Source organism: Esox lucius, chromosome 19, assembly GCF_011004845.1.
Source record: "Esox lucius isolate fEsoLuc1 chromosome 19, fEsoLuc1.pri, whole genome shotgun sequence".
NCBI lineage: Eukaryota > Metazoa > Chordata > Actinopteri > Esociformes > Esocidae > Esox > Esox lucius.
In genome coordinates this window covers 6,570,947-6,585,346 of record NC_047587.1, presented here as the reverse complement: position 1 = coordinate 6,585,346, position 14,400 = coordinate 6,570,947, and the positions used below count along the sequence as shown (strand labels likewise).

Sequence of the window (14,400 nt, the reverse complement as noted above, 5' to 3'; positions counted from 1 at the left end):
ATGCCCCAACCCAGCAGAACACTGCCCAGAGCATCAAACTCCCTCCACTGGCTCGTCATCTACCCTCAGTGCATCCTAGTTCCATCACTTTGCCAGGTAAATGGCGCACACACATACACAGCCATCCACATGATGTAAAAGAAAGCAGGACTCATTGGACCAGGCAAACTTTTTCCGCTGCTCCAAGGTCCATTTCCGACATTTGCATGCCCAATTTAGGAACTTTAACACGGACGGGTCATCATGAGCACTGTGACCGGTCTGCGGCTATGCAGCCCCACACACAGCAGGGTGAGATGCATTATGTGTTGTGACACATTCAACCCGTAAGCAACATTAAAAGTTTCTGTGCCTTGTGCCACAGTAGATCTTCTGTACGTTCGAACCAGACAGGCTTGCCCTTGTTGCCCTTCATCGATGAGCCTTCGGCGCTCCCAACTCCGTCACCGGTTTGTGGGTTCATCCCTCCTCGGACCAAATGTAGGTACTCACCACTACTGACCGGGAGCACTCCAGAAGCCTTGCCGTTTCAGAGATGCTCTGACCAAGTCATCTGGCCATAACAATTTGGCTCTTGTCAAAGTCGCTCAGGTCTTCCTCCCATTTCTCCTGCATCCAACATGTTGACTATGAGAAAGACTTACTTTTCTCTCTTACTATCTAGTCTACCCTGGAATATGTGGGAATATCTACACAGGCATACAAAGCCCATTATCTGCAGAAATCTGTCCTGTGCTCCAATGGCACATTGTGTTTGCTAATCCCAAGTTTATAATTTAAAAGACTTTGTGACCATTAGAAAACAATTTAGCAATTATGTTAGCACAGATGAAAACTGTGCTGACTGTGCTGAGTAAAGAAGCAATAGAGCCGTCTTTAGACTAGTTGAGTATCTAGAGCATCGGCAATTTTGGGTTTGATTACCGGCTCAAAATGGCCCGAAACGAAGACATTTCTTCTGAAACTCATCAGTCTATTATGTTCTGAGAAATGAAAGCTTATCCATGTGAGAAATTGCCAAGAAACTGAAGAGCTTGTACAACGCTGTGTACTACTCTCTTCACAGAACAACGCAAACTGGCTCTAGCCAGAATAGAAAGAGGAGTGGGAGGTCCCGGTGCAAAACTGAGCAAGAGGACCAATAAATTAGTGTCTAGTTTGAGAAACAGATGCTTCACAGGTCCTCAACTGGCAGTTTACACTCATTTATGCTTAAACACTCAGATGACAAACATACACACACCCGTATCCAGATTTGAAAAACTTGAAATGCTGAATGTATTTGAAGAACAATACTTTTTGAACAGTAGTGTACATAACTACACATACATAGACACACATACACATATACATAGAGAAATATACACATATACATAGAGAAATATACACATATACACCGATCAAACATAACATTTTGACCACTGACAGGTGAAGTGAATAACACTGATATTCTCGTTATCATGGCACCAGTAATTTGGTGGGATATATTAGGCAGCAAGTGAACATTCTGCAGGTGTAAGGATCTGAGCGACTTTGACAGGGGCCAAATTGTGATGGCTTGACAACTGGGTCAGAGCATCTCCAAAACTGCAGCCCTTGTGGGGTGTTCATGGTGTGTAGCTGTCAGTACCTATCAAAAGTGGTCCATTGCTTACCTGGAGAACACATGGCACCAAGGTGCACTGTGGGAAGGAGGCAAGCCAGCAGAGGTAGTGTGATGCTTTGGGTTATGTTCTGCTGGGAAACCTTGGGTCCTACCATTCACGTGGATGTTACTTTGACACGTACCACCTACCTGAGCATCGTGGCAGACCATGTGCACCCTTCCATGACAACGGTATTCCCTGACGTCATTGGCCTCTTTCAGCAGGATAATCCGCCCTGTCACGAAGCAAAAATGGTTCAGGAACGGTTTGAGGAACACAATGAGTTCAAGGTGTTGACTTGGCCTCCAAATTCCCCAGATCTCAATCCAGTCAAGCATCTGTGGGATCTGCTGCACAAACAGGTCTGATCAATGGAGGCCCCACCCCGCAACTTACAGGACTTAAAGGATCTGCTGCTAACATCTTGGTGCCAGATACCACGGCACACCTTCCGAGGTCTAGTGGAGTCCATACCTTGACGGGTAGGGCTGTTTTGGCAGCAAAAGGGGGGTCCTACACAATATTAGGCAGGCGGTCATAATGTTATGACTGATCAGTGTACATATACACACACACACATGCATGAGCTCATTTATGTTTAAACACCCAGGTGACATACATACACACCCATATTCAGATGTGCATACCTACATCACACACACACAGCATCTCATCTATAACCAATCAGCACGTTGCCAAACCCAACCCTGCCCCGTATGATCAATCAATCAATCAAATTTATTTATAAAGCCCTTTCTACAACAGCAGTTGTCACAAAGTGCTTTACAGAGACACCCGGCCTTAAACCCCAAGGAGCAAACAACAGTAGTGTTGAATTTCAGTGGCTAGGAAAAACTCCCTAAGAAGGTCGAATTTTAGGAAGAAACCTAGAGAGGACCCAGGCTCAGAGGGGTGACCAGTCCTCTTCTGGCTGTGCCGAGTGAGATATTAAGAGTCCAATTGGAATAATAAATACATTTCTCTGGGCTAAATCCAGAGTCTATTTGATTTTAGACTAGGTCAGAAGTATGACCAGGTGGACAAGGACAGGGACAGCAACGGGCCCCCCAAACCAGGTAATCCGCAGGTGTGGACCAGGACCTCATCTCCTCCTAAAATTTTAAACTGGAGGAGACTGAGAAAAGTTAGCAGTACATCCCTCATATCCCCCAGCACAATAATATAGCAGCGTAACACCTTGGAACTGAGACGGATGATAATGCCTAAACCCAAAATCCACCCAACAACCAACTCAAGTCCCTTTCAACGCCATCCCTCCAGATTCCAGAGATGTAACCATCTTTCCCAGTACAACGCACTGTTTTCATGTGTGATGAATGTTTCTCCCAAGGGCCTCGCACTCCCCTGTTATTTAAAATGTAAAGCATCCTATCAAACCTGGGTAGTGTGGGTATGCCAGGGCTGAAGTTCAGGTCTGTAGACCTAGTTGAGGTTTTTGCACTGGTTTAGTCCAGTATTGGCCTGTATGCGGGGGTTATAGTTTACATTTGGGTTTAAACCTAGAGGTGCAGGTCCCTGTTAAGTAAGTCAATTGCAATTTACTGGGAATTGGCGTGAGTTTGATTTGATTGTTGTTTTTAATACAAGCTAGGGATGCAACGATACACAGTATATTATGGAACCGTTTGGTACACCCACTGGACCGTGGAGTTACGTCCCACCATTTTTTAAAACAGGTTTGTAAATATTGTTTTGTGGTTTGTTGCTTAGTACAAATCTGTTAAAAAAAGATTATAATCTAAAAAGCCACTGATGTTCCCTATCAGATCAAAATGTTTGCGTAATTCATTACCAACTGCCAACACAAACCTTGCTCAACTAGCTTTGTGAACTCAGCTTCATTTAAGGTGAGCATTTTCACACAGTTCACCGTACACCTCCAATGTCTGTAGCGTGGAGACTCGGCGTTCATCCATGAAGGCAAATACATTTACATTCCTGTCATAATGCGGACACTTCTCCAGAGTGACTTTCTGGAGTAAGTTAAGTTATTAGGATTAAGTGCTTTGCTCAAGGGCACATTAAATATTTTTCACCTATCTGCTGCCCAGGGCTACATTTGCTTCTGTTGCCCATTTAAAACACCTCTGACCCCTGCTTGTTGTTGTATTTGACCTTATGTTCCACAAACCATTCCAGACAATTCCTTCCCACTAGGTCACTAGCTCATGCTGGAAATAAAGAACTATATCACACACGTTAGGATTGGGAAATTAACAATTAAATTAAAACAAAGGGCTTTCTGTTTTCTATTATGTTTCACTTTGAAGATTGACTGGCAAAGACCCCCTAGTGGGCCAAACACTACAGTAGGAATCCACTCCACTAGGAACCTCCCTTGATTTGAGGAGTCAAAGAATATCAAATAATCTTTTATTTTTCATAAATGTATATGCAAGAGAGTTACCGATCCATAACTACACAAATCCATGATGGGAACAATATTGGTTGAGAATCTGGGCTAAAACCGAAAGCTAGTCACAGAAATAGAATTTTGCTTTTGATTTAATATTATATACAATATCTATTTAAAAATTTAGTTTTGGGGGCATGTTGTACTTCAGTGCAGAAAGTGTGGAAGGAGAGTACAGAGGTTTTGCTGAATGCACAACAGCCCAGATCCAATCTACTGTGGTACTATAGTACATGTGCACTGAAGGCAGCAGCTTAGCACACTGGACCACACTAAACCACCACCACTGGATGTAATGTGTGACTGTTGCAATCAATTCAACTTGTCACTTTTTATGACGTTTCCAAATATGAAGAAGGGTCGCCTCTGGGAAAAAGGTCAAGTTGTCATCTCAACATGGCTTTGTTCGGGTCAAGATCAGGAGAAAGTACGCATGCACAAAGAAGCTATATACAGGCCTCAGAGCTCTGACCAGTGAACTGTACTCAGGACCCTCCATTTTGTGGGAGCTGACAGCAATGTGGTAAACTGATTGATTTCCTACAGGAGTGATACACATACTATCCACTGGAGGGCGTTATAGGCTTATTCTCTTTATCTTCAACTTTGCAAAAGCAACTACTCCATAATGGTATTTACAGAAGAAAAATAAAGAGTTAACAACTGAATACTTTCCTATTGCCCAATAGGATTTAAACCATTTTGTCCATTTCTGATTTGAACATGTCCGTCCCTTAATTAGGGAATGCCAAATCGGGTTCATGGACAGGAATCAAGTAATTCCCAGAGTCAGCATCCCAGTGACACCTCCTCAACAGAAGGTCTCTATCTTGAGTTCTCTGAGATAAATTTGTCCCATTTTTTCTTCCATATATCCAAGGCTTTCACCTTCAGCTCTGGAGACAGAGAACTGTACCTGTAACATGAAAAAACGAAATTGATAACCCTTCACCTATCACATATTGGCACAAACATTTGCTAGTGGCTAATCTAGTCCAGGTTTTTCCATCCATATTGTAAAATGGCTGGACCTGCTAGCTTGGCCTCACCTGATGGAGTTCATGGCCAGTTCCTTCAGAGTTCCAATGTGTGAGTTCAGTCCACCAATGCCCACGAACGCCTCGTAAAAGTCATGGGAGAGCCCTGAGGCCCCAAACAAGGCTGGGTCGTCTGAACTGATCACTAGAGGGTGGCCCTCTGACATCAGAACAGTAGCTGGGTGATTGCGTAGGTCTGAGACCAGTTTCAGTACCTAGAGAATTTTGGGTAAAAAAATTAAATTTAAAGATCTACGTTTATCAAGTTCATTTATTTATATAGCACATTTAAACTGCCACTAAACGGACCAAAGTGATTTACAGAACAAGCATATAAAAATAAAAGCAGCAGAACAACCCATAAACACATAGAGAACATTTAAGCTAAGATTAACTTTAAAACAAAGACACAAATGTAAAATAGTAAAAACAGAATATATGATCATATTTGCAACAATTAAAGAGGAGTCTGGCCGCAGCATTTTAGACTAACTGAAGACGGGAAATTTGAGAATTTGATATACCCCAATATAGTTAGTTGCAATAACCCAGCCGACAAGTGATGAAAGCATGAACCGCCATTTCCAGAGTTATTGGAGTGAGAGAGCCTTTGATTTTAGATAGTAAACAAAGTTGGTAGAAACCGGAACTGATTACAGATGAGATGTGTTTATCAAACTTTAAGGACTTGTCAACAAGAACACGTAAGTTCTGCACTCCTGTAGATTTAAAGGGAGATAGACTCCCCAAGTCTGGGCTTGTACACTGGGACCTCTCACTCGGGCTGAAAACAATGACCTCTGTCTTATCATCATTTAGAGAGAGGAAATTTTGAGCCAGCCATGCCTTCACCTCCTCTAAGCATAGCAGAAGAGAGTTTAATGCTGCAGGATTGTTTCACTTAATTGGAATGTAAATTTGAGTGTCGTCTGCATAAAAGTGAAATGATACACAGTGTTTCCTATAAATTGCGCCCAGCGGTCGCATGTAGAGAGAAAATAGAGAGGGAGCCAAAATGGAGCCCTGTGGAAGACCACAGCTCAGAGGTGCCATGGAGCAGGAGAAGTTGCCCATCTTTACTAAAAACTTTCTGTCAGAAAGGTAAGACTGGAACCATGACAAAACAGAGCCTTTTATGCCCACCCACGTCTCCAGTCTAGCTAACAGAGTTGGGTGGTCAACGGTGTCAAAAGCCGCCGAAAGATCTAAGAGAACTAAAACCACAGTGTCTCCAGAGTCAGTAGAGATATAAATGTCGTTTAGCACTCGCAGGAGAGCGGACTCAGTGCTGTGGGCAGTCCTAAACCCAGATTGAAAAATGTATCCCAAATTATTTTTCTCTTTGTGGCCAATTTGTAATTATGGACTTTCCTCCTGGAGTCATTAGAACAAAATGAGGAAAGGCAGCCCTCGCCGGTCACCAAACCTGAGCCAATTCTCCCAGACAAAATAGAGGCCCCCATGGCCCAGGATTTGAACTCCCAGCTATAATGACGAAAGTGTACTGCAAGGTATTAACTGTTCTGCTTCACACTTCACAAGATTGTATTCTGAGCCAGTGAACTATCCTTGGGGTAGTCTTTCAACTATCCTTGGGGTAGTCAGTCAACTATCCTTGGGGTAGTCAGTCAACTATCCTTGGGGTAGTCTGTCAACTATCCTTGGGGTAGTCTGTCAACTATCCTTGGGGTAGTCTGTCAACTATCCTTGGGGTAGTCTGTCAACTATCCTTGGGGTAGTCTGTCAACTATCCTTGGGGTAGTCTGTCAACTATCCTTGGGGTAGTCTGTCAACTATCCTTGGGGTAGTCTGTCAACTATCCTTGGGGTAGTCTGTCAACTATCCTTGGGGTAGTCTGTCAACTATCCTTGGGGTAGTCTGTCAACTATCCTTGGGGTAGTCTGTCAACCTCAAACCAGTTTGGATTGAACCCAGGATGTAGCGGGTCTTCTCTATAGTGTTAATCATTGCTCACCATGTATGGGGTGACAGTGATGATTCTTTACCTGGTTAGAGATGGGGCATACTTCCACAGCGATCCCTCTCTTCCTAGAGAGCTCCTTGACCAATGGGTGGCGCAGCAGGGCAAAGCCGTGGCCAATACGAGAGGTGTTGAACAGTAAAGCATCAAGCAGGTTCCCATCCACCTCAGTGCCGTATTCATCTGCAACAGTTAACGATGTCGTCAATACAAACACAAAATACAGCATTCCAAAAGGGTTCCGTGTTCAATCTTTTGGTGGCATGTAGAACCCAGTTTCTTGAGTTTAGCTGGAACCAAAAGGATTCTCCCTGGAAGCAAAAAGAGGTTCCCCTACAGAAATGTCATGACATGTTTTGTTTTTTGGAATTACCAAAAAAAATCTCAAGAATTTCCAGCATCCCCAATTGGGGGGGGGTTTCCTGCCAACATCCCAGCTGCACTAAAGTCAGCCTGCGATCACAGATTTTAACATTTGGCCATTGGTTGTTTTTGCAAACATTAGCTACTGGTTCCCTAACTAAATCAACAATTAACCACATTACTGTTTACCCCTGAACTTGCCTCAATCTAGTCTTGTCAAATAATAGCATTCTTTTCATTATAATCACATATCTTTACAAAAGTAATTGTCAATAACACAAAACCATACAAGAGGGTCCTGGCATATACCGTAACAACCTTGTAGTAACATTAATGTAGGGCCTAAACATGAACACTTCAGCTTAGGTGAAAGGTTTATGTATTCACCAGTCTCCCCAGCATGAAAGAAGAAGGGAAGGTTGACTCCTCTCTTGCCAGGCAGGGACAAAGCCTCCCTAAAGGACCACAGAGTTCTTCCTTTATCCTCTCGACCCACCTAATACCAGAAGAGAACATGAAACCTGTCAGCAACATGTGCACAGTCTAAAACTATCTAGCAACAAATATAAGTCAGCATTAACCTTGTCGTTTCCTAAGAGAACTTAGAATATTTTAAGCTACTAAACTCTACCTACCAGGTCAAATCCAGCCATGATCTCTGGAAAGGCTTTCTGTAGGTTCATAGCTTCCTCCACTGCCTTCAATACCATGGATTCATTCAGCCCTCTGACGCAAACAGAAGAATTAGGAGCCATTCAGTTTCTACATTAAAGTATGTTTTCTTCCCATTCCTCTATGTTTTCCATACCTTTTTCAGTATAAAAAGTAAAATAATTAAATAAACATGTGAATGTTGCCCTGGAGACGACTTCAACAACTACCCGACTGAAAAGGTCCTTGCCATCAACATTTTCTAACATAGTTCTTTATTCATCACTTTGCAATTTTCTATGCTCCCAGATCCGGGGTTTAATTTCTGTGATTAGTTGGGCACAGTCCAAGTCTCTAATCTTTAAGGTTTTACTGTTTGAAAGTATTTTGAGTTTAATCACTTTAATGTATTACCCCCCCCCCACCCCCACCCCCACCACCACCATTTCTTAACTGGGAATGTGTATCCTCTGCATAGTCACCTGTGCACAGTGAAGATGACCCGAGCCCCCAGGAAGTCTGGGTGTTCGGACACAAACTGCCTGGTCACCTCCTGATAGGCACTCAGGCCCCAGGATCTGTCATGGGTGCCCCCATCCAACTCATATGTCTGCATATCAGCAACAAACATTAAACCAAACGCGCAATCTTACACGGTCTCCTTTAAGTACTGACAAACACAGTTCCGTTTGTTGTTTTGTTATCTGGAAACCTTCAGAGACTTCAATCACACAATAAAACTGCATTAGCAATATAGACACATCGGTATAGGCTGGTTTACCTCTGGAAGCAAAGCCCTCAGCTCCAGATACATGCAATTATCCATGTACAACTGCTTCAGGCCCTCATAGTAATAATCCTTGAATACGGGAGCGTAGGTGACTAGTCCCCAAGCCGTAGTGAAGGCCTGCTCAAACCTCTTCCAGACAGCGTCTTGGCTGGTATAGGCCTCCTCTGGGTCATCTGTGAAGAGTGTGAGGTTGCTGACGAGGCTGCACAGAAAGGAAGACCCGATCCAATGGAGAGCGGATGAATAACACAGAACATCAGATCCGTTTTCCACCAGATACACAAGCCTTACTCATGAAGACCCGATCCAATGGAGAGCGGATGAATAACACGGAACATCAGATCCGTTTTCCACCAGATACACAAGCCTTACTCATGAAGACTCGATCCAATGGAGAGCGGATGAATAACACGGGAACATCAGATCCGTTTTCCACCAGATACACGAGCCTTACTCATGAAGACTCGATCCAATGGAGAGCGGATGAATAACACAGAACATCAGATCCGTTTTCCACCAGATACACAAGCCTTACTCATGAAGACTTGATCCAATGGAGAGCGGATGAATAACACGGGAACATCAGATCCGTTTTCCACCAGATACACGAGCCTTACTCATGAAGACTCGATCCAATGGAGAGCGGATGAATAACACGGGAACATCAGATCCGTTTTCCACCAGATACACGAGCCTTACTCATGAAGACTCGATCCAATGGAGAGCGGATGAATAACACAGAACATCAGATCCGTTTTCCACCAGATACACGAGCCTTACTCATGAAGACTCGATCCAATGGAGAGCGGATGAATAACACAGAACATCAGATCCGTTTTCCACCAGATACACGAGCCTTACTCATGAAGACCCGATCCAATGGAGAGCGGATGAATAACACGGGAACATCAGATCCGTTTTCCACCAGATACACGAGCCTTACTCATGAAGACTCGATCCAATGGAGAGCGGATGAATAACACGGGAACATCAGATCCGTTTTCCACCAGATACACGAGCCTTACTCATGAAGACTCGATCAAATGGAGAGCGGATGAATAACACAGAACATCAGATCCGTTTTCCACCAGATACACGAGCCTTACTCATGAAGACCCGATCCAATGGAGAGCGGATGAATAACACGGGAACATCAGATCCGTTTTCCACCAGATACACGAGCCTTACTCATGAAGACCCGATCCAATGGAGAGCGGATGAATAACACGGAACATCAGATCCGTTTTCCACCAGATACACGAGCCTTACTCATGAAGACCCGATCCAATGGAGAGCGGATGAATAACACGGAACATCAGATCCGTTTTCCACCAGATACACAAGCCTTACTCATGAAGACCCGATCCAATGGAGAGCGGATGAATAACACAGAACATCAGATCCGTTTTCCACCAGATACACGAGCCTTACTCATGCGAGAAGACATAACACGATGCGTTATGACACACAAACATAGGGTTGTGATAAGGCGAATTTAATGACGTCAAGAATGCCGTTTTCCTACCTGTTGTCAAAGTCTGTCGTGTTGCCGGTCTTGGCTCTCAGTGTGGTCAGTAGCACCCAGGAGGAGCACAGAGGTATTGATTTGGGCTCCCTGGAGGAGAAAAGGAAGCGGACAGACTGGTCCTGGGTAAAGCACATGTAGCAGTGTGGGCGATATGTCACATTCCTCACCAGCCACTCCACTCCCACCAGGGAGAAGTCATGGATGTGAAGCGCTGCTCCTAGAATAAGAGGAGGTGACAGAGCACGTGGGGCTTACAAAAAAGTACTTCATATGGATGCCATTTGGGTGGACGAGGCCGGGGTCTGTTCGGGTGCAGATGTACCTTTGGGCATCGCCCGCAGCAGGCTGTAAATGGGGCTGCGCTGGATGAGAGGCTTGGCCCTAAAGAAATGCAAGGCAGGAGGGAAGTCTGCACTCGCCATTTCTTGCTCCTTTAGTCTGTGCAGCCGTTCACTGAGTTGCAGCTCAGCCTTTGTCAGCAGTAGTCTGCCCCCTGTTTCCCAGGAGGACTCCTGTAGCATAAGAGACTCTCTGAGCCCAGGGTCAGGGCTGCTACAGCATACGGGCAACCAGCTCAGCAGAAAATATATTACAACCACTTTGTGGATCTCTGGCCAGGGCGTTGTACTCATGGTGTGACCAATAAAAGTTGTCCAGCACTGCATAAATAGGGTAGAAGGGGAAAGAGAATCATGTTAAAGGTAATCTAATTAGGAAAATAGGATTAACAGAACGTGTCCAGTTTGGGCAATAGAGTGATTATAGCTTGGATGCCCAAATGGTAATTTTGGGCTGGGTGGGATGTCTAACCTTAATGGCTGATGAACCCATGGGAGGTGTTTATTCTGGAAAAGTTACAAAATTCAAATAGTATTATCTCTAAACAAATTTACCATGTCAAGTATGCCTGCAACACAAGATTAATTTCAGTAACATAGAGGAGAAAGTCATGTGTTTGAATAAATGTTATTTGGGGTGTTTTTAGTATTATAAAAAGCTAATTGTTAAGACATTACTTAATCCGATTGCCTCACTGTCACTGCCTGTGCACTCAGACATCATAATGGAAACTATTCGGGGACTGTCTCTATCCTTCTTTATAGTTAAGGCCTACTGCACCTGTTTGAAGAACACTGAAGAAAAGAAAACCAAAGTACTTTAACTTCCTCATTTGTTCTTATAATTTCAAATATACAGAGACCACTGCACCTTTTTCTTTCCATTCCAAAAAATTTTTGTGTGAGGAACAGAAGAGTTAAAATTAAGAGACCACTGCAAATTGAACGCTTCTGTTCCACACTCAAAACTGTCCTTTTCAACTTTTTTGGAAAGGAAAGAAAAATGTGCAGTATTTACTACAAACATTTATACTTATTTTTAATTTAAACTATATGTATGAATACCTTCCGAAGCACTGGATACACGCATCTGAGATATTAGCTTAAACCGTAGATGGTAGATGGTATTTAACGTTATTATCCATGGCAAAGTAGATAGTATCTAATTGTTATTATCATAGGCCGACAGAAAAGTGACAACAAAGACATGTGTATAATCTCTATAGACTCACCATCTGGTGGTTTGAAATGGTTACTTGCTACCAACAAAGCTGTTACTACATTTTTTTTACAGATATTGCTTAGATAAGAACGTAATTTCTATTTTTTTCATCAAGTTTCATGACGTAATTTTCACTGACTCCACTAAAAATATTTGATATAACTTTGTTGATAGCAAGAAACAATTTGAAACCACCTGATGGTAGAGTCCATAGAGATTAAACACTTGCCTTTGTTAACGAGAAACGTGTTTTTGCCGAGCCTTGTACACGGCAGCACACATATTAAGAAATACAGTAGCACCCCACACTCCCAGCCAGTAATAATGTGCAGAACCTAACTACGAAAGTATGTGGTTCCGATTTCGACAGGAGCGCTGAAAACAGAACGCCAAGACGGAACCGAGTAGTTGAGGTTATTTTGGTAGTCTGAGGCAACAACGCCGTGTGACCGACCTATCACGCGAAGTCTCCATCATTGTAATGTCAACTCTTGTCAGATTGTTTCTTTCTTAAGAAGAAAACAAAATATGTTTCTTCCTGTAAAAACTTTAAATGTAATGCAAGCCAATAGCTAACAAAGCGTTATTTTCCCTTTTCCAATAATAACTAAACGTTTTGTGTATGCCTCTGCGGTTAAATGTGTATTACATTTAAAAAGGATCAGGGCGTACAGCATTTATCCATGTTTCATATAGTAAGTATTAAGACTAGCTACAATTTCCTACAGAAATGGTTTTAGTTATTCCTAGAGGAATTGCAGTAGAGTCTGGCCTGGTGCTGGACGTATACAAAGGTTGCACCAGGTGTCACTGGCAAACCTACTTTGTTAACTTGGAGCACGGTGAATTCCTAATAATAGTTCAGGTTTACGGTTAGGATCAACATATTTTATGGGTAGATATTGTATGGCATTTTGTTTTTCAGATTGTTGTTCAATTTAAAGGGCTTCGCGAGGTTTTACCCAGTTGGCGATTGTAACAACAATTTGGAGTGCATCACAGCCATACAACAGCGAGCAGATCAGATCGTTCTGAACGGACAATGTTACTGTACATTGAAAGCCTAAACATGTTTTGTCAATGTTGCTGAACATAATCGTTGTAACCATCATTTCAATAATCACCTCACCACTAAACAAACCTGTCCGTGAAAGAAGTGTATGGATGAATTGGTACTCCTATATTGCCTTACAAAAACAACACTATGACAAATTAATAAGCTGTTTCTTTGGATTCTGTGTCCTGTATATCCCCAATACTAGCTTCACAACACTAGAATTCTGCTAGCAGCACCAACGATTACGTCACTTTAGTGTGTTTGAGACTTCAAAATAAAACTCCACATTTTAAAACATCGCGAGTTGACTCAAAATACATACAGTTCCAATCTGTTGGCATGGTGTGGTGCTTCCAAACAAATGAAATAAGTACGTAATGTATTTTCAAATTTTCCCACAATACATACAATTATGATTAATTGATTTTTTGTAATTTACAATAATATGATCACAATGGAAAATCCAATGCTGTGACTGATACTTTCACAGTATTGGGCTTATAGTGAAAACCCAGTCCCACTCAAGTCATGTCACATTAGTCACGTCTGTAAAACCTTATTATTTCACTTGAAGAACATCTCTCACCTCTTGCCACTTCTACATTTCCGATGCAGAAAACTTTATTGCTGCATATATTTTCTCCAGAATTAATTATGAGAATGCAATACTTGGGGGGACTGCCTGCAAACTGTAAAGACTAAAAAACAGCTCATTCAGAACATTGTTGCAAGGATCCTTAAACCAAAGTCTACTTACATTACCCCCATATATGCTGAGCTTCAATGGCTTCCTGTCCCTGAAATAATTGTGAAAAATAGAAATAGGTAGGAAGGAATTGTTAGATTGTGCAGTAAAATTGCAGGTATATATCTAAATGTTATCTCCAAATTGTATAAAGTCAGAGTTACAAAGAAGGCCCAGTCAATCCATGAGTCACCCCTTGTTTGGTGAGTTGCTTCCATCCATCTGGTCACAGATACAACCTACCAAGATGTAGGACCAACAGGTTTAACAATTATTTTGTCCCTGCTGCTATTGACTATTACACAAAGTAAAGTTATTCTGTGGTGTTGTTTGATGTTTTATGTGTGTGAAATGTGTGGTGTTTGGGGAGTTAACTGTGTTGGTAGTTGAATGTAGTGCTGGCTGTGCAACAAATTGGCCCTCTGGGATAAAATAGCAAACTAAGCTAACAAATTTTACTTGCAAAAACATTATTCTTTACAATACCCTAAATGGTATTGGACCTACCTACCCATTTGTATGGACTTATTTGAATGCAAGGTTATGCTTATTTAATGATAGAGTGTGAATAATATATGGGATTAATGATAAAAAAGTATTTCTATTTC

The 14,400-nt window shown here is 42.4% G+C and overlaps 1 protein-coding gene across 6 annotated transcripts; it reads right to left on the bottom strand.

Annotated features, from left to right (window-relative positions):
- Positions 1-4,026: 4,026 nt before the first annotated feature.
- On the bottom strand, positions 4,027-13,282 carry ada2a (adenosine deaminase 2a). Of its 6 annotated transcripts, none has more exons than XM_010883259.3 (11): positions 13,120-13,282; positions 11,241-11,275; positions 10,753-11,089; positions 10,428-10,647; positions 8,894-9,104; positions 8,595-8,722; positions 8,097-8,187; positions 7,849-7,957; positions 7,124-7,281; positions 5,130-5,332; positions 4,027-4,996 (listed from the first exon to the last, which is right to left on the bottom strand). In XM_010883259.3, exons 2-11 carry the CDS (start codon positions 11,259-11,261, stop codon positions 4,906-4,908), a joined length of 1,569 nt encoding a protein of 522 aa, XP_010881561.2. In that variant the 5' UTR covers positions 11,262-11,275; positions 13,120-13,282; the 3' UTR covers positions 4,027-4,905. The 6 variants fall into 6 exon arrangements, with proteins under 6 accessions (XP_010881561.2, XP_010881562.2, XP_010881565.2 ...); XM_010883260.3 differs by having other exon boundaries at positions 13,132-13,282; XM_010883263.3 differs by lacking the exon at positions 11,241-11,275 and having other exon boundaries at positions 13,115-13,282.
- Positions 13,283-14,400: the final 1,118 nt, after the last annotated feature.

What these genes read in the sequence shown, in the direction of transcription:
- ada2a (XM_010883259.3), bottom strand. Translation starts at nt 11,261, where the DNA reads ATGGGTTCATCAGCCATTAAG. An exon ending in GTCATCTTCACTGTGCACAG is followed by an intron (nt 8,188 to 8,594) that starts GTGACTATGCAG and finishes TGTTTGCGTCAG; the next exon opens with AGGGCTGAATGAATCCATGG. An exon ending in TCATGGCTGGATTTGACCTG is followed by an intron (nt 7,958 to 8,096) that starts GTAGGTAGAGTT and finishes TTCTGGTATTAG; the next exon opens with GTGGGTCGAGAGGATAAAGG.